The sequence below is a fragment of the Nicotiana sylvestris genome, chromosome 5, assembly GCF_000393655.2.
Source record: "Nicotiana sylvestris chromosome 5, ASM39365v2, whole genome shotgun sequence".
NCBI classification, from domain to species: Eukaryota; Viridiplantae; Streptophyta; class Magnoliopsida; order Solanales; family Solanaceae; genus Nicotiana; species Nicotiana sylvestris.
The window spans coordinates 115,983,906-116,004,299 of NC_091061.1; the positions used below are offsets into that span (position 1 = coordinate 115,983,906).

The window sequence follows — 20,394 nt, forward strand, 5'->3', positions numbered from 1 at the left end:
AAAATTCTAATTCTTAAAATGACCGGTTGAGTCGTTACAGAAAATAAGCTATGGTTCTATACTACTTCACAAGTTTCCCATTCAAGAGTTAAAGAGTTTTCAAGACCGAAAAACCTAGACTTTGGCGAGGCAATATTTAAAATATTGGAGCATTCACTTCAAGGATTTTTGGATGAGAAACTTAAACATCAGTTGGAGGTGAGTTGTAGTTTCTTCCTTAAGTCAAGGTCTAGATTGAATGTACATGTTAGATTATGTATTGCATGCATCACTTTCGGAATAAATTACATTGTTCGTAAACAATGACAGAGAATGATCAAACTGTATGAATATGATGTGTTGAAATTATTTGCTTATGTCTAATTATTTCCCTTAGTTTTTTGTTGTATTACTCAAAACATCAGTTCAAATTCATATTCAAAAAAGGAGAAGTGTCCAACCTCCCCATGTGTACATGTCTCGGTGGACATGGCTAGTTGTAACAACCCGACCGAGTGTTTTGAGATCTAGCACGTCGTTTAGCAGTTTGAAGCCATGAACAGCTTCACTTCAGGTATTATGACTTGTACGCGAGGTCAGAATTATATTTTGGGAAGTTCAAAGTCGGTTTGGAAAGAGAATTCTCATTTCGGAAGCTTTAAGTTGGTAGAAGTGACTAAGATTGGATTTTTGAGTAAATGGCCTCGGAATTGGGGTTTGAAGGTCCCAGCACGTTTGTATAATGATTCCGTACTTCGGCGTATGTTCGGATTGAGTTTTGGATAACTCAAAAATGTTTTGGCATCTATTATGGAAGTTAGCAGTTTTGGAAAAATTTCATTAGTTTGGATTGTAGTGCATTTCAGTGTTATCAATGTCCGTTTGGGATTCTGAGTCTGGGAATAGCTCCGTATGGTAATTCTGGTGTTAGGAGCGCGATCGAAATTAAATTCAGAGGTCCGTGGGTCATTCTGGAGTCATTTGGCTAAAGTTGGAAACTTAAAGGTTTTTAAGAAGTTTGACCGGAAGTGGACTTTTTGATATCAGAGTCGGATTTTAATTTCGGAAGTTGGAGTAGTTCTGTAATGTCGAATATGACTTGTGTGCAAAATTTGAGGTCAATCGGATGTGATTTGATAGGTTTCAGCATCGAATGAAGAAGTTCGAAGTTCTAAAGTTCATCAAGTTTGAAATGGGGTGTGATTTGTGATTCCAGCGTTATTTGGTGTGATTTGTGGCCTCGAGCAAGTTTGTAAGGTGTTATGAGACTGGTTGGTTTGATTGGAAGGAGTGTCGAGGGCTCCGGGTGGATAATGGATCGAACTTTGAATTTGAAGAAAAACTGAGGCAGCTGATATCTGGTGTAATTGCACCTGCGAGGTTGTGCCCGCAGGTGCGAAGCCGCAGAAGCGGATTGGGAATTACAGGAGTGTAATTGGGTAGCCAAGGGAAGGACCGCAAATGTGGGGTATTGGCTTGTGATGTTGGGCTAGAAACCTGTGTTTTAGCCGTAGTATTACATTCCAATGACTGCATTTTTACGTGTGTTTGAGCTCAAATGATACTGAATTACACTTAGTACGTGTTTTATGCCTTGCAAGAAGTGATCCTTAGCTCAAAAGTTAATTCGGAGCTAAATTGATCAATTCGGAGCTTTGAAGTATGAGTTAAAGCCCAATACATTAAGTCGGGATCGTGTTCGGAGGTCGTGTTCCAAGTCTGGATGTTAAAAGAGGACGAAATAAGTTCACTCTAAGGAAATTATACTGCCGCGTCGCATGGGGAACCGCAAGGCATGGCACAGCAGTGTAAAAGGCTGCCTGACAAGAAAAGAAGAGGTTGCGGACAAAGTCCACTAATGCGCCGCATGGCCCGGCGCAACTGTGCATTTTTTACAGAGCCAAGTCCTATTTCGGGCAGGAAAGGGTGTTTCGTCTGGGCCCGACCCTACTTGGTATAAATACATAAAAAATGCTATTTTGAAGACTTTTGACATAACTTAGACCTAGGAAGGCTATTTCAGAAGGGGGAAAACGTTTGGAGCAATTTCCGGAGGAGCTTGGCATCAAATTCTTCATTCCTTTATCTTTGCTTTGTAATTTAATTATGCACATTATTTGGGAAATTATGAACATGATTATGAGTAGCTAATTATTTAGTCTAAGGTTTTGATAGAACCTATTGAGGGATGAACTTCTTGTTGTGTCAATATAGTTTGCCCAGTTAAATCTCTATTTGTTCAACTAAATTTTTGTTGTAGTTAATTGATTGGATCCTCAATTAACTGTGCCTATTTAGTATGTATTACTCGGGAGAGAGTGCATATTTAGGTAGTTGTTGAACAACATCACTCCCAAAGTATATGGGGAATCAATAACCGAGGGTTTAAAGGTGGGATTAGGGATAACGAAACCTTTGATGTGATCTAAGTGAGCTGTAACTTAAGCCAACTAGCGTAACTCTGGAGAGTGCATCTAGTAAATTGTCGTAATTACTTGGGAAAGAGTTACGGTAGTAAAAGGGCTCATGATCGATAGAGATGATTAGGCAATTCTATGCGAAACATAACAGGAAGGGATTCCATCAATAGGGGAAATCACAACCGTAGATCCTTCTCTTATCTGTTTACAACTCAATCATAGTTAGCTTTTAGTTTACTTAACGTTATTTAGTTATAGCTAGTAAAAATATCACCAATTGTTATTCAAAATATCTGGGAAGTTGATTACGAAGAATTTAGTGAGTCTAACAAGAGTAATTTGTAGGTTAATTCCCTATGGATTCGACTCTAGGCTAAATACCCTAATTATATTTGCAACGACTGCTTTGTCCTTTTTATAAGGCATAGTTGGACGTGTTCAAATTTGGCGCCATTGCCGGGGAATTAATGGTATTATCAATTACAGTTAAAAGAAATACAAAAAAAATTCTTAGTGTAGTCAGTTTTCTTTATTTTCAATCTATAAATTGAAATTTTAACGTTTTTTGACTTGGTTGTACTGGTGCATGCCGAGAAACTCATCGAGAACTGGTGAAGTATTTGAAGCATTATCAGATCCCGAGAAAGTTTTCAAGGCCTTGAATCAGGCCAACCTGAAAAACAAACAACAACAATCAACTGAACAACCCGAACCAGACATGATGGATAACATGTTAGACCCAGCTGCGCCAGTAGCACCTATTGTGCCAGAGGCTGCTCTATATGACTGGGCACAACCCACAGTAGAGAATTTGGCCACAACGATATTAGTCCCGCAGATACAGGCCGAATCTTTTTAAATCACGAACAACATGCTACACTTGTTGAAAAACAAAGGACTATTTTCGGGGTCATACATTGAAGATCCTCAGCAACACTAGAAAAATTTCATGTCAATCTGCGAAACTCAAAGGCGGTCCAACGTAACTCAGGAAGCAATAAAGCTATTGTTATTTCTATTCTCAGTGGCAGGAGCTGCCCAGACCTGGCTCATTAATTCTATCATGACTTGGGAGGAGTTAGTTAAGCAATTTGTGAATGCGTTTCATCCACCCAACAAGACGGCTCAGCAAGTTGATGAAATTTTGAACTTCAAACAGAAATCAGTGGAGACACTGCAAGAAACATGGGAACGATTCAAAGTGATGTTGGTTATATGTCTGCACCACAGTATTCTAGATTAGATGTTGGGGTAGCGGTAGCGTGAAGGCTAATGTTGATGCTTTAACTAGTGGAGCATTCTTGAGCAAAACATAGAGAGAAGGCCAGATCCTGCTTGACAAGGTGGCACAGAATTGGGGGTGGACAACCAGGAATGCACCTATCACTCCAGTAGTTCACTCAGTGCCCTTAGATCCATCCAACACTCTTGCTGAAAATATGGCCACCTTAACGACACAGATGAGTATACTCACCAAAAAGATGGAAGAGTCAGGGCAGAAGCAGCAGGTGCACATTGTAGTTACTACCAATGGGGCTTATGCACATCTTGCATTAGTCAGCCAATTGGTAACCAATGGAATGCAGAAAGTGATCATCATCACTACCCTGAGGACATAGATTATATGTCTAATTATGGGGGTCAGAGACAGGTGGTCAGAATTGGGGCCAACAAAATCAGCCATACAGGCCAGTCCAACCACAACTCAACAACGAAAATGTGGGAGGCATGTGACCTCACAATAATGTGGCACCTTACCAAAGTCCACAGGGATACAACAATCAAAATCAATAGCAAGGTTATCATCCTCCTCAGTAGCAACATGGTGGGAGACAGGAATATGGGTTTGCTAGATTCAAGGAAATGATACAGTAGGTTATTGGGTCAAATGTGAAAATGATTGAAAGGGTAGATGCACATGAATCAGCTATAAAGAATATTGAAGTGCATGGGCCAGATTTCGATGTCTTTGAATAATCGTCCTCATGGGACATTGCCTGTAGACATGCAGGTAAATACTAAAGATCAAGGCCCGAAGCAGCTGATGGTAGTGAGTCTACGTAATGACAGAGACTTAGACTTGGAGCAAGAGAGGGCTCGAGAAAGCAGATAGGTTAAGACACTTGTACCAGAGCCTATTGAGCTAGATGATTCAACTAATCTGCAGAGGTGAAAATACAGCCTGCCTAGGAAGAAACCAACACACATATTGAGGCTGAGAAAGAAGCTGAGACAGCCCAGGAACCGGCAGTTGAGGTGGTGTCTGACAAAGAGAAAACCCAAATCATTGGTAAGAAGAGACCCCCAGCACCATTCCCACAGAGGCTGGCCAAATACCAGAAAGAGGAACAATACAAGAAAAACTTGGAGATGCTGAAACAAATCCAGGTAAATATTCCATTGATTGATGCTTTGAAGGAGATGTCTGGTTATGCAAAAATGATGAAGGACTTGATGTCCCAAAAATTCGATTTCCAAGACTTGTCCACAGTGACTCTAACTCAGACCTGTAGTGCTGTGGTAACTAGACCAGCTGCTGAAAAGTTGTTTGATCCAGGAAGTTTCACAATTCCCTGCACCATTGGTAACTTTGCCTTTGCTAAGGCACTTTGTGATTTGGGGGCTAGCATAAATCTTATGCCCCTGACAATCTATAAGAGGTTGGGGATTGGAAGAACTAGACCCATATCTATGTTATTACAGCTAGCTGATAGAACTGTGAAAAGACCGTCTGGTATCTTGGATGACGTGCTCATACAGGTAGGGAAATTTATGTTCCCTGTAGATTTTGTAATTCTAGATTGCAAGGTGTATGAAGAAATTCCCATAATTTTGGGAAGGCTGTTCTTGGCCACAGGGCGAGCTCTCATTGATTGTAAAACTGAGGAGCTCAAGATGAGGTTGAACGATGAGGAGATAACATTCAACATGTAGAAATCTATGAGGCGACCAAGTGAATTCGCCAATTGTTCTCTTATTGATGCCGTGGATGTAATTGTGGAAGCGGATGATGAGACATTGACTATTGAGGATCCTCTTGCTACATGTCTTCTACATTTAGATGAGGTGAATGGGGAAAAATTGGCAGAATGGGTGCTAGGTTTAGAGGGCAGAGTGTTTTGGGATAGAACACTTGAATTCGAGCCCCTGCACTTAGAAAACAGAGAAACTCCTCTAGCCAAGCCATCCATAGAAGAACCACCAAAGCTGGAGTTGAAGCCACTACCCGCCCATCTCAGGTATGAGTTCCTAGGATCTAACTCCATACTACCTGTTATTATCTCATCTAGTTTGTTAGATGTGCAGGCACAATAGCGTTTGCAGGTACTCAAGGAGTGCAAGACTACCATTGGGTGGACCATGGCAGACATTAACGGAATCATCCCAGCATATTGTATGCATAAAATTCTGCTAGAAGAGGGGCACAAACCTTCAAGGGAGCACCAAAGAAGGTTGAACCCCAACATAAAGGAAGTGATGAAGAAAGAGGAGATTAAGTGGTTGGATGCGGGAATCATTTTCCCTATCTCTGACAGCAACTGGGTTAGCACGGTGCAATGTGTTCCTAATAAGGGTGGTATGACGGTGGTAAAAAATGATAACAATGAGCTGATCTCTACAAGAACCGTCACAGGCTAGAGAATTTGTATGGACTATATGAAATTAAATCTGGCCACCCGGAAAGACCACTTCCCTTCATTGATCAGATGCTTGACAGATTGGCAGGGAGGTCCCACTTCTTCTTTCTGGATGGGTACTCAGGGTACAATCAAATCTCCATTGCACCAAAGGACAGAGAGAAGACCTCCTTCATATGTCCATATGGAATTTATACTTTTCGGAGGATGCCCTTTGGCCTATGCAATGCAACTGCCATATTCCAAAGGTGCATGATGGTCATATTCACTGACATGGTCGAAGACATAATGGAAGTGTTCATGGATGATTTCTCAATGGTGGAAAACTCATTCGATAAGTGCCTTACAAATCTGACTCGAGTGTTGAAAAGATGTATTGAGACTAACTTGGTACTTAATTGGGAAAAGTGACATTTCATGGTACAAGAGGGAATAGTCTTGGGACACCGGGTATCAAGCAAGGGAATCGAGGTGTATCGTGCTAAAGTTGATGTGATAGCAAAGCTGCCACCCCCACATCAGTCAAGGCAATCAGGATCTTCCTCGGGCATGCTGGCTTCTACCGGCGATTCATAAATGACTTCTCAAAAATTGCCAACCCTCTCTGTAAGTTGTTAGAAAAAAGATCACCCTTTCATGTTTTCTGATGATTGTAGGGCAGCATTTGAGGAGTTGAAAAAGAGGTTTGTCACAGCACCCATCATTGTTTCCCCCGACTGAGAGCAACCATTCGAACTCATGTGAGACGCCAGTGACTATGCAGTGGGGCAGTGCCGGGACAGCGGAAAGACAAGCTAATGCATCCAATTTACTATGCCAGTAGAACATTGAGTGGAGCCCAGCTAAACTACACTGTGACTGAAAAGGAGATGTTGTCTATGGTGTTTGCATTCGACAAGTTCAAATCATACCTGATTGGCTCTAAGGTAATTGTATACACTGATCATGCTGCTCTCAGGTTCTTGATTGAGAAGAAGGAGTCCAAACCATGCCTGATTTGTTGGGTGCTGTTAATTCAAGAGTTTAACCTGGATATTTATGATCGTAAAGGCACAGAAAACCAAGTCGCTGATCATCTATCACGACTTGAAGGAGCTGAAAACTTAGTTGAGGTAGAGGATATTCTGGAAACCTTTTCAGACGAGCAGCTACTTGCCACAAGCCTTGAGGAAGTGCCATGATATGCAGATTTTGTTAATTACATGGCAAGTGGTATAGTTCCGTATGACCTTTCCTCTGTGCAAAAGAAAAAGTGTTACCATGACTGCCGCATATATTACTGGATGAACCTTATCTGTTTAGAATTTGTGTTAACAATATGATCTAGAGGTGTATCCCCGAGATAGAACAATCTTTTGGTTTGCAGGCATGTCACGCATCAGCATATGGCGGACATTTTAGAGGAGTCAGGACGAAAACAAAAGTTCTAGAAGCTGGGTTCTACTGGCCAACCGTGTTTAAGGATGCACATTAATGGGTGAAGGGCTGTGATGAATGTCAGCGAACCAAGAACATCTCCTATCACCATGAGATGCCCATGAACCCAATTTAAGAGGTTGAAGTGTTCGATGTATGGGGGCTAGACTTCATGGGTCCCTTCGTCAGCTCCTTTGGCAATAAGTACATGCATGTCGCTGTAGATTACGTGTCCAAATGGGTAGAAGTTGTAACACTCCCCACCAATTATGCAAGGGTGGTGGTGAGATTTTTGAAGAAGAATATTTTCACCCGTTTTGGGACCCCGAAAGCTATTATCAGTGACGAAGGCACTCACTTATTCAATCGAGCCTTCAAGAAATTGCTAGCAAAATATGATGTGAGCCACAAGGTGGCAACCCCATATCATCCTCAGACCAATGGATAGGTCGAAGTGTCGAATAAAGAGATAAAGAGTATGCCGACCAAGACTGTAAATGCCACAAGAACTGATTGGGCGAAAAAGCTAGATGATGCACTATGGGCTTACAGAACCACTTTCAAAACACCAATTGATATGTCACCATATAAGTTGGTGTTCGAGAAGGCCTGTCACTTGCTAGTGGAACTAGAACATAGAGCTTGGTGGGCAATGAAACAGCTAAATCTAGACATTGAGGCTGCGAGAACAAATAGAGTCACAGAATTGCATGAGCTAGACGAGTTCCAATTTCTTGCTTTCGAGAGCACGAGGTTGTACAAAGAGAGAATGAAGAGGTTGCACTACAAGAACATTGCTGAGTGAAATTTCATTCCCGGAGACATGGTGTTGCTTTATAACTCAAGATTAAGGCTATTTCTAGGTAAGCTCAAGTCACGATGGTCTGGACCATTTCGGGTGGTCGAAGTGCTCCCTTCAGGTGCCAAAGAGATTGCCTCAGAAAAAGATTCCCATACATTTAGAGTTAATGGGCAAAGATTGAAACCATATGTTGGCATGGATGAAACCAAGGAAGTGTCAGTGATCCATCTGACTGAACCTTAGAGGTTGAGCAAGCCTTAAATGCGCTCATCTGTGTCGTGCCGCGACGTTAAATCAGGCGCTTGTTGGGAGGCAACCCAATTTTTAACCTCACTAACCCATAATCGTAGTTTAGGATTATTAGAATTTAGGAGTAGTGAGACTTGATTGGGCAAGTACAAGCATGAATTGGACATAAAATAAGTACATAATAGAGTCAGGGTGTAACCTGTAAGCTAAATTTCAAAAATAAAGCGAACTCTATAAAAAATGGCCTATCATACCGCATGGGGCGCCATGCCATGCGCCGCGCCAAGCCAAAGGGGTCTGACAAAAGAAATTAGATGGCCTCTGATATTTTACATTACCGCGCCGCACCCTGCGATGCGACAGTACAAATTTTAAATATTTTTTTTCTAGCTTCTTTTAAACACCTACCCGTTCAGCACCCGCCAATCCCTTTTTCTCTTTTCTCTCTTAAACTAAACGTTCAACCCTTCCCCCACTCTCTTTTATTCTCAAATTCTCTTCCCACATACACATCCCATCCCTTCCTTTCATCCTCAAGGTAAGTTTCTCTACTCTCTTCTCTTTTCTTTGAGTAATTTATTGTAGTGAGTAGTATAGTTTAATTTGAACTAAACCTTAGGTAGTGCAGTGGTGCTAATTTTTTTCAATTTAATTGCTTGTATTGGCCATGATTGGTGCTTAACATGTTGGATTTCCATTGTGCTTATACTTGTGAAAGACTTTTAGTATGTCTTGATGCTTATAAAAAATTTTAATGGTGAAGTTGGGTGGAGGTGCCTTAAAACCGAAAATTAGTGATATATTTGCGCAAATTTGGGGCACTTTGTGCCCTTGTTACATTGTGGTGGTGGTAGGATGGTTGATTGGTATTGTTGTGTAGTAATCTTGGAAGAATTAAAGTTGAAATTATGAGGTAACTTTGGTGAATGCCATGTGTTTGATTAAATGCCTCAATGACATCGAAAGTGACATTGTAGCTTAGTGGCGGATAATGGCTATGAGAAAATGTGGTGCTAGGTGCTAATTGGAATATTCGATTCATGCTTTGTGCTTGTGTAGTGTTGTGTTGTACTTTATGAAGTTTGTTAGTAGTACATTAGTATAACTTCTTTTATGTCTCTTCTTAGTTACTAGATTAGCTTCTTAATTTTGTATGTTAAGCTAGCATAGTTTGTGGTTTTGTAGTTGTAATATTATGTTGGTGGTTGGGGGAATTGTTGATTGCTTGTGGCACACTTCCATTGGGGTAGTCTGAGTCCCTGATATACATTTTACTTGTGAACATGCCAATAACATAAGTGTGGGGTGGTTACCCCGTTTGGTCTTGTTTTGGTTTTCGTGTTGTGGCTAATAATGTTCGTCTTGTGTAGGTATAATGCCTCACTGCCCGAGCAAACGCTCTAACACTAGTTCTTCTAAGGTTACTTCTAGTAGCCGTCGTGGTGGGAGACGGGCACCTCTCCCCGCCCCAGTAGAGGAGGAAGATGAGCGCATTGACCCTGATGCGGATGAGGTGCCTGCATGCAAATATGGTATACGGGATGTCCCCGCCCATACTTGACACTGGTTTTAGACATTTGTCCTGTCAGTCAACCCGGATCCTGAGGTTTCTATTGATGATGGGAAGTTGGCCCATAAATATGGTAAAATTTACAACAACATTCGGGCTTTGGGTTTCGACAGCCTGTTCCGTCCGGGTGATGCGGTGAATGTGAACCTAGTCAAAGAATTTTATGCTAACTAGCAACCTGAGCTAGCCTGGATGCGGTTTACGAGGTGCAACTAAGGGGTAAAATGATTCCATTCTCCTCTCGGGTGATAAATCGGATTATGGGATTCATAGAGCATTCCCACAAACTCTTTCAGAGGTTTCTCCATCGGCCAGACTATCCGGCTATTTGCCGCATGTTATGTGGTGCTGACTTTTCTGCTGCATGGACATGGGATGCAAATGAATTCCACAAGTACATGAAGAAGGAAACATTCCAGCGGCCAGCTAGGGTTGTTTTGCGGTTGATAAATGCCAAGATCACGTCGACTCAAAGTGACACTAATGTCCCCCGACTGAAGGTGTGTTTGATCTATGCCCTGTTGACTCGGATGCGATTCGACCTTGGTAAAATCATGTTTGATCATATGGCTAAAGTGCAACCATTTGGGGCTCGCCGTCTACATTACCCGAGTATGATCACTTGATTGTTGCGAGCACACCTGTCACACCTCATTTTTACCCACACCCCCGGATGAAAGGGGTATATATAAGGGAGTTTTTCTAATTAAAGGACAATCGAAACAGGATTATTTTTATTTAAAATTCAGAGTCTCCACTTGGGATAATTTATGATGTCCCAAGTCACCGGCTGAATCCCAAATTGAGGAAAAGCTTGACTCTGTATTACTGTATGCGAACCAGAAATTCGGGTAAGGAATTCTGTTAACCCGGGAGAAGGTGTTAGGCATTCCCGAGTTCCTTGGTTCTAGCACGGTCACTCAGCTGTTATAATTGGCCTATTATCTGATTTTAATACATTTTGAACCTATGTGCAATTTTACTTTTAACCACTTTTATTCATTTTTAAAGAAAATTGCAACGTTATTAAAACACGTTTCGAACCACGTCACATAAATGCATCCGTGGTTTTTGACATATTTTAACATCGTTGAGATTTGGTTTTGGGTCACATAAATGCGCACCCGAGTTTAGGAGAGTAAATTATTAAAACAACGCGCCTAAAGCAACTACGCATTTGCAACTTTGTGAGAGCCATGAAAATTCTACTAAATGGTACGCCTCGATTTCTAAGGACTAAAATATTAATTAAGCGAGGGCCATACATTTTAAGATTTTGTTTGGCTTGGTGCACCCCAAATTTAATAATCTAATTAGTTAACACTAAATGTAGTTTAAAGATTCCGTGTAAACTAACTGAAAATGGCTTGTGAGGGAAAGCCCATACATTACACAAAAGGTTTGAGCCAATGCAAGAAGACCGATGGTCCCGCGAAAGCAATGGCCTGGATCTCGTTCGAGGGACTTTCAGAATTGAGCCTCATAATTGGGCCCAAGTTCGAAGCCCTATAGCTGCTGAGCACCAAGCTCAACATCGACTCCTTTCAATGCATGAGCAAGCTTGAAGTAGTAGAGAATTCCACAGGACAACAACGAAACCAATACATATGCAAGTAGCTTTGGGATCTGTCTTTAACTTGTCGATAGCCCATTACGTGACATCCAATAATGATTTAACCTTGAAATCGACTATGAGTTCCAATTCTAATAACTAATAGCAGGTAGCAGAATTTAACAGTTTCAACATCATACAGACACGGCTAATCACATTACTTTTGCACAGAAATTACATTATCAGATAAATTACTAACCCAGACTCCTAAAGGAAACTTCAAACAAACAACTAAAATTCAGAATAGTAATACGGAATACTGCATATGCAAATGCCTACTAGGAATGTCCTTGAAAGTCCCTTTATACATATACCCCAATTCAAACTAATAAAATCCAAGTGACTGAGCCATAACTTGTTCCATATTTCAAACCAAAACTAATTCTAGAACAAAGAGCTTAGCAAGTATTCTCAACACTAAGATAATTACACACATAGTTATACTCTATTCAACCATAAACAGACTCGACCAAGCTATTCCTGGAATAAATAATACGCATCATGCATGAAATTAAAAGAGAAAAAAGTGAGAGTTAAATAGCAACCATCATCCAATTTGTCCATATTTCAGATTCAAGCTTCAGACTACATTTAAATGGTGTCCATAGTGTTTGTGAATACCTGGAAAGCAAAATGACAGAAAAAGGAAGAAGGTCAGCGATAGCAGGACAGTGACAACAGCAGCACTAGAACAGTAACCTCTCAATAGTTCAAGATCGGTTTTTAAAAAAACCAAAATCAGACCATCTGCAACCCAGATAAGTACTTGTGATCTCTCAGGAATTAAAGCTCAGCAAGGAAGCTAAGAAAACTGGGCATCAGGACTCCCAACACAAATTCAGCTCAGAATAAGCTTTCAGAAACCAAATTAAACCGAACTCATCCCCATATGAATCAAAGATTGCTTCAGATATTCAAAACCTCAAGAATTATGGAAAGAAATCCAATGGAACAGTAGTTTCTATGAAATCCTTAGCCATTTGCCTTTTCTAGATTTTTTTGTTTTTTTTCTCTTCAAAATCTTAACTCTTGGAGTCTATGAAATAGTAAAATTATGCAGCTTTTATATTTTCTGGATTTCCAGATCTCAAACTCTGCCTTGAAAGGCAAGAAAAGCTGCCTTTATAGGCAAGTCACTAGGGCAGCCTAAAGAAATCAAATTTTTCATTTTGACAATTTTCATATTTTCGTTTTTGCTCAAAAGCCCTTAGTTTAAAACACCAGATTTCATATAAGTCCCCATCCCACTTTCCTAGAAGTTTCTGAATTCTGTTACTCAATATTCCCTTCCCCAATTCCCTAGACTACCCCTCGAACCCTGATTATTTACCCTCCCAGCCTAGCAGAACCCGGGTCCAAATGACCCAAGTGAATGGGTCTGAACTAGACCCAATTCAAATCCTTCTTGGGCTATTTAATCCTTATGAACCCAATTAATGAGAAGAAAAACCCAAAAACCCAAACGTTCAGATTCAGAAACCTAAATGACTTGGAACAAAATTGAGCCCAAAACAAGAATAAAAATTCAAACTCTATGTACTTGAAGACAAGACCCAACTGATAATCAGACACAACTTGAATTTAACATGCATACATAGATAGTATGAAGAAATAACAAAATCAGAAATCAAAATCAGAAAACTAAAAGACAGAGTAGAAGAAGGTAAGAAGAGAGCAAAAAAACATAAGTTAAAAAACGAAAGGTAAAGAAGAACAAAATACCTAAAAATAACTCGAACCAGTAAAGAATGGTGACGAATATTCAAGTCTTCAAATTTCGGCTTAGTTTGAGATTAATCGTGTGTTCTTTATCAAAACACGCGAGTAAAGTCAAAAGGGACCTAAAATCTTTAATGGAATCTTGATTCGGAAATCTTGGGATTTTAGGTTTCACTTTATGATCTAATATTCGAGAAGATCGGGCAACATTCGAGGGAAACTGACCCGAGATTTGGGAGGAGGGGGTTGTGGAGATTCCAGGGTGTGATTTTGGTGGTGAACAGAGGAGGCGCCGCCAGGCTAAGGCGGTGAGAGTTAGGGCGGAGGATTAGGGTTTTGGGGGTGTTTTCTGATGAGGGTGATGAACAGAAGGGAGTTTTTTGGGGGGGGGGAGGTGGGGTTATTCGGACATTTAAATATATTTGAAGCTTCAGTTCTGAGCCGTTTGATCAAGGGGAGATCAACGACTCAGATTCCACAATCCAAAACGGCGTCGTTTCGGATGAAGGGGTGACCGGACCGGGTAATAGGGCGGGTTTGGGCCAAATTGGGGCAGTTTTAAGGGAAGAATGTTTGGGCCTAGGGTTTGTAGCCCAAGCCAGCTTCTTTATTTGTTTTCTTTTCTTTTCTTTCTTTTTTTCCCTTTTTCAATTTTCTTTTAGTTTCCTTTTAAATCAAAATTTAAAATAATCCTAAATTAATCACTAATTAAATTATCCTATTACATTAATTAACTCTAAATAATATTTACCACAAATAATTAACAACCAAATTCAAAGAAAAACTATCAAAATTCGAAATTAAAAATTAAAAGTGCAAAATAAACTATATTTTTTGTAATTTTTTCCATTTATAAAACAAACTAATTTTCTAATTAATTCTAAAATGTAGAATTAAATCCTAAATGCAAATGCAACATATTTTTGTATTTTCCGTTAATTAAATAAAATAAATATGCACAGACAAATGCAAACTTTTAACATAAAATGCCATGAAAATCCACAAAATTGCAAACACCGAAAGAAATTATTTTGTTTTGAATTTCTGGGAGTAATTCATATAGGGAAACAATCACGTGCTCACAGCTGCCCCTCCTTGCCCGGAAACACGAAGAGTTTTCGTGCAAAGATAAAGTGAGCGGATACGAGCGATTTTTGCCCGTTTGAATACTCCGTGGGAAGCATTTTTGAAAGATTTGACTGCACCCTGCTTCTGAGGTTGCCTACATATCCTTGGCTAAAGAGGAATCAGGTCAGTGTAGTTCAGGAATGTTCGGTAGCTGGGACTACCATGAAGTTGTGATTTCACTGCTGCTGCTGCTGCTACTACTACTACTTACTGAACCCCCTTATTACACCATGTCAAAAAAAAAAGAAGCTAAACTAGACTATGATCTACGCTTTACAAAATCCTATCTAGATCTTCAAACTTGCTTTTGTGTTTCTTGTTGCCTTTTTGTCCTCTATTCTCTCGATGACATCTATTTGTGCCACCTTGAATTGTAAGCTGAGATGTTTTCCCCTTCTTCAAGTGGGTGCCTGACTGCTGAACTTGATATGTATTCCCATGCTATCCAGCGGGCTCCTGACTTCAGCAAAATAGACAAAAACAAAGAAAATTTTCTGCCCCGATTTGGGTATGTGGGCCCATGCGTACGTTTAAAACGAATCACATTGCCGAATATCAAAGAATTTTGAAAACAAAAACTTGAATTATACTCCCTGGTTCTCCAGGCGGGCTCCTGATTGCTAAACTTGAAAGTATTCCCTGCTTTCCAGGCGGGCTCCTGACTTCAGCATGAAAGTATTCCCTGCTCTTCAGGCGGGCTCCTGACTTCAACTTGAAAGTATTCCCTGCTCTTCAGGCGGGCTCCTGACTTCAACTTGAAAGTATTCCCTGCTCTTCAGGCGGGCTCCTGACTTCAACTTGATAGTATTCCCTGCTCTTCAGGCGGGCTCCTGACTTCAACTTGAAAGTATCCCCTGCTCTCCAGGCGGGCTCCTCACTTCAACTTGAAAGTATTCCCTGCTCTCTAGGCGAGCTCCTCACTTCAACTTGAAAGTATTCCCTGCTCTTCAGGCGGGCTCCTGACTTCAACTTGAAAGTATTCCCTGCTCTCCAGGCAGGCTCCTGACTTCAACTTGAAAGTATTCTCTGCTCTGCAGGCGGGCTCCTGACTTTAAAATAGACAAAACAAAGAATTTGAAAGCTAAAACTTAAATTGTACTCCCTTGTTTTCCAGGCGGACTCATGATTGCTGCGCTTGAATGTATTCCCTGCTTTCTAGGCAGGCTCCTGACTTATAACTTGACATGCTTCTCCCTGTTCTCCAAGCGAGTACCTGATTTCAACAAAATAGACAGAACAAAGAAAACTTTCTGCCCCAGTTTGGTAGCTGGGCACATATGTGAGTGTTAAACTGAATCATATTACCAAATATTACTAAGAATTTGAAAGCTAGGTCCCATTATACAGGGGGGTCCTGACAACTCTTAACTATATGACAATTTTAAATCTACGCTATATCTTTTAAAGGAATGACTTCCGTTACATCTTGTTATCTAAGAAGGTCTTAAGCTACTCCCCATTATCCAGGAGGGTCCTGAAAATCAAAAGTCAAATTTTATCTTAAGAGTGATAACTTTTATAGCTGAATTATACTACCCTACAGAAAAATTTACGCTAAATGTTGCTATCTAACCGAAATTTTAAAGCTAAGTCCTATTATTCAAGAGGGTCCTGAAAACTCCTAATTAAATCCTATCTCGATCATGCCAACTTCTAAGCTAACTTATATTCTTTTGGGAAGCATTTATGCTAGATTACGCTATTTTTGAACATTTAAACTAGGCCCCATTTTCCACGAGGGTCCTAAAAATCAAAAATCAAACCTGTTTGGTGACCACCTTTCTTTACGGAAGGTTTCTCCGAAACAATCAAAATTTCCTGCCCCTGTTAATCAAAGAAAATTTTGTCAGTTTTAAAATGTGGTGGTTAGTTGATGGCATTCTTGCTGAAGGTCTCTCCGCTGTATTGTTTTTTTTTGACTGGCTTCCCCGAACTAGCCCTGAACCGCTTGACTTTCCGACTGACTTTCGAAAACCCATAACTTGAATGACCCGAGTGTTCTATACCCGAACCGTTGTTTCACATCTTTGACCCCTTTAACTGAACCTCTGCATCTCCCATGAAATTGCCAAATCATTTTGCCGATGGAACTCTTGCTGGCATTTTATCCCCTTTTGACATCATGCGATCTTTGGTATGCTCTGGCCACACTATGTTTTGCAATCTTGAAGCTGGTAGTGAGCTTTGAAATCCCTTCTTATTTGCTTAAACAGAACTGACATTGGGAACACCTTAGAGAAATAAACCCAAAAGAAATGCAATGCAATGACTTTCAGAGCTAAGGATAAGAAATCCAAAACTGGAAGACTATCTGAAGAGGAAAAAGGAAAAGGACTTATCTGAATGGAGCAACGGGCACCAATGATCATTACATGCATTTTGTATTAATCGTCCCAATCTGTCCAACCAATAAACTTTCAATTGCCATACGTTGTTGCCCCGGAATTTCCATAACCTGATTTCTTCACCCAAATCCTGACATTGTGCATCCTGCAGTGCCTTGGAAGGTTTCCACCAGCAGACCTCTCTCATCTGTTCGTCTCTCAACTCACTTTTACCTTACGGTGCCCGTGAGGGTTTTCACCCATAAGACTCTCTCATTTTGATTTCTCTCAGCTCTCGTCGCCTTACGGTGCCTGCGAGGGTTTTCACCAATAAGACTCTCATTTTTGACTTCTTTTCCCTCTTTGGACCAGAGTGTTGCCCCTGATTTGAATCACCGCTACCTGCTTGAATTGGCATTTCCCGAAGACTGATCGGAAGGTCTTTCTTTGGACCGTAATGTGGTTTTCGGATGGGCTTAGAAAGGAAGGGTATAAAAAGCTTAAAACAATTTGATTGGGTTCAAATTTACAACCTTCGGAATCTGATTTTTGATAACAACCACAACTTTTGCCCTAGTTTCTTGTTTGGGGACTTTTGGATTTTTACTTTGCTGGGACCGAACCGTGAGGTTGCCTGCGTATCCTTAAAAGGAATCAGGTCGAACGTAGTTCATGACATAGGAATTACTTTGTTTGTTGTGATTTTTCTTCTCTTTTTCTTTCTCTTCTTTTCCTTTGTTGTTTTTCCTTTTGTCGTGTTTTCTTTTTTCTTTTTTTTACTTTTCCTTTTCATTCTTTTCTTTCTCCTTCCATTCTTTTCTTTCTCTTTTCATTCTTTCTTCCTCTTTTCTTTTTCCTTTCTCTTTTTCTCTCCTTCCTTTACTTATCTTTATTCTTGTGTTTCCGATATTTGTTATTAGTTTCGAAGGAGGGGTATGAAAGAAAATAAATGAGGCTCAAAGGGGTAACGAGGGATAAAATGTTTAGATAGCATAACAAAATGCCTTCATCATATCAATATTCGAGACATGCCAAATACAAACAAGTAAAATCAAAGAAAGAAATCATACATAATATCTCTTGACTGCATTAGAATTGATAGCCATTTCTACACATTTGCCTTCTACATCTGTCAAATACAATGCACCATTGGACAACACTCTAGTCACAACGAATGGCCCCTGCCTATTTGGGGCGAATTTTCCTTTTGCTTCAACTTGATGAGGAAGAATGCGTTTCAATACTAACTGGCCCACTTCAAACTTTCGTGGACGCACCTTCTTGTTGTATGCTCTTGCCATTCTCTATTGATACAAATGGCCATGACACACTGCTGCCAGTCTCTTCTCATCGATCAAACTCAATTGTTCTAAGTAGGTTTTGACCCACTCCTCATCATCGATCTCAGCCTCCGCGACAATTCGAAGGGATGAAATTTCCACTTCTGCGGGTATCACTGCTTCAGTGCCATACACCAACGAATAAGGAGTCGCCCATACTGAAGTACGGACAGTAGTGCGATAACCTAGCCATGCAAACACCATCTTTTCATGCCACTTCCTAGAACCTTCCACCATTTTTCGAAGTATCTTCTTTATATTCTTGTTGGCCGCCTCAACTGCTCCGTTTGCCTTAGGGCGGTATGGGGTAGAATTGCAATGTGTAATCTTGAACTGCTGACATACCTCTTTCATCAGATGACTATTGAGATTATCCCCATTGTCTGTAATGATCACATTCGGTATCCCAAACCGGCAAATGATATTTGAATGCACAAAATCAACCACCACCTTCTTGGTTACAGACTTGAATGTTTTAGCCTCTACCCACTTGGTGAAATAATCGATGGCCACCAGAATAAACCTGTGCTCGTTAGACGCTGCTGGCTCGATTGGTCCAATGACATCCATTCCCCAAGCAACAAAAGGCCATGGTGCAGACATTGTATGTAATTCAGATGGGGGAGAATGAATCAAATCTCCATGCACTTGGCACTGGTAACATTTACGCACGAAACTGATACAATCTCGCTCCATAGTCAACCAATAATAACCTGCCCGGATAATCTTCTTTGCCAGCACATATCCACTCATGTGCGATCCACAGACTCCAGAATGTACTTTGGTCATGATAGCCGCGGCCTGTCTGGCATCTACACATCTTAATAACCCAAGATCTGGAGTTCTTTTCTACAAAACTCCTCCACTGAAGAAAAATCCACTTGCCAAGCGACGAATTATTCTCTTTTGATCACCTATGGCTTGTACTGGATATACTTCCCTTCGTATGTATTCCTTGATGTCATGAAACCAAGGCTCCCCATCGAGCTCTTCCTCCACCATGTTACAATAAGCATGCTGATCACGGACTTGAATATGCAATGGGTCTACATAAGCCTTATCTGGATGATGTAACATTGACGCCAGAGTAGCCAAAGCATCGGCGACCTCATTGTGGATCCTCGGAATATGCCTAATCTCTATTGATTGAAACTATTGACAAAGATCATGCAAGCATTGTCGGTACGGTATGAGTTTTAAATACCGTGTTTCTCATTCTCCCTAAATCTGGTGTACCAGAAGGTCCGAGTCACCCAAGACCAAGACTTCCTAGACAACCATGTCCACAGTCATCCTCAAACCCAAAATGCATGCCTCGTATTCCGCCATGTTGTTAGTACAGTAGAACCGAAGTTGTGCTATTATAGGGTAATAATGCCCTGTTTTAGAAACAAGTACCGTAACTATTCCAACGCCTCTTATGTTAGCAGCACCATCAAAGAAAAGCTTCCATCCTGGCATTTCAATCTCTTCCACCTCATCAATGTGCATTAACTCTTCATCAGGGAAGTAAGTCTTCAAAGGTTCGTATTCTTGTCCACAGGATTCTCAGCCAATGGTCGGCCAATGCTTGAGCTTTCATTGCAGTCCTAGTCACACAGATAATGTCAAATTCTGTGAGAAAGATCTACCACTTTGCGAGCCTTCCCGTGGACATAGGCTTCTGGAAGATGTACTTCAACGGATCCAAACGAGAGATAAGGTAAGTAGTATAAGATGACAAATATTTTTTCTGCTTCTAGGCTACCCAAGTTAGGGCGCAACACGTCCTCTCAAGCTGAGTGTACTTAACCTCGTAAGATGTGAACTTCTTGCTGAGATAATATATGGCCTGCTCCTTCCTGCCAGTGATGTCATACTGCCCCAACACACATCTAAAGGAATTGTCCAAGACTGTCAAATACAGAATCAAAGGTCTCACTGGTTCTGGCGGGACCAACACCGGTGGGTTTGACAAGTACCCCTTTATCTTATCAAATGCTTCCTGACATTCATCTGTCTACTTAACTGCAACATCTTTCTTTAACAGTTTGAAAATGGGCTCACAAATTGTCGTGAGCTGAGCAATAAACCGGCTAATGTAATTTAATCTTCCCAACAGACTCATCACCTCAGTCTTGTTCTTTGGAGGTGGCAATTCCTGGATGGCTTTGATTTTTGACGGGTCTAATTCAATACCTCGTCGGCTGACTATGAA

At 40.7% G+C, this 20,394-nt stretch overlaps 2 protein-coding genes across 2 annotated transcripts; both read left to right on the plus strand.

The window, feature by feature from the left end:
* Window positions 1–3,880: 3,880 nt before the first annotated feature.
* LOC138869202 (uncharacterized) lies at window positions 3,881–5,333 on the plus strand. Its single transcript, XM_070146802.1, has 3 exons — window positions 3,881–3,967; window positions 4,357–4,410; window positions 4,590–5,333. The coding sequence occupies exons 1-3, from the start codon at window positions 3,881–3,883 to the stop codon at window positions 5,331–5,333; spliced, it is 885 nt and encodes a 294-aa protein (XP_070002903.1).
* A 2,598-nt stretch (window positions 5,334–7,931) lies between these two features.
* LOC104213529 (uncharacterized) lies at window positions 7,932–8,258 on the plus strand. The gene has a single exon (XM_009763075.1). It carries the CDS (start codon window positions 7,932–7,934, stop codon window positions 8,256–8,258), a length of 327 nt encoding a protein of 108 aa, XP_009761377.1.
* The last annotated feature ends 12,136 nt before the right edge of the window (window positions 8,259–20,394 follow it).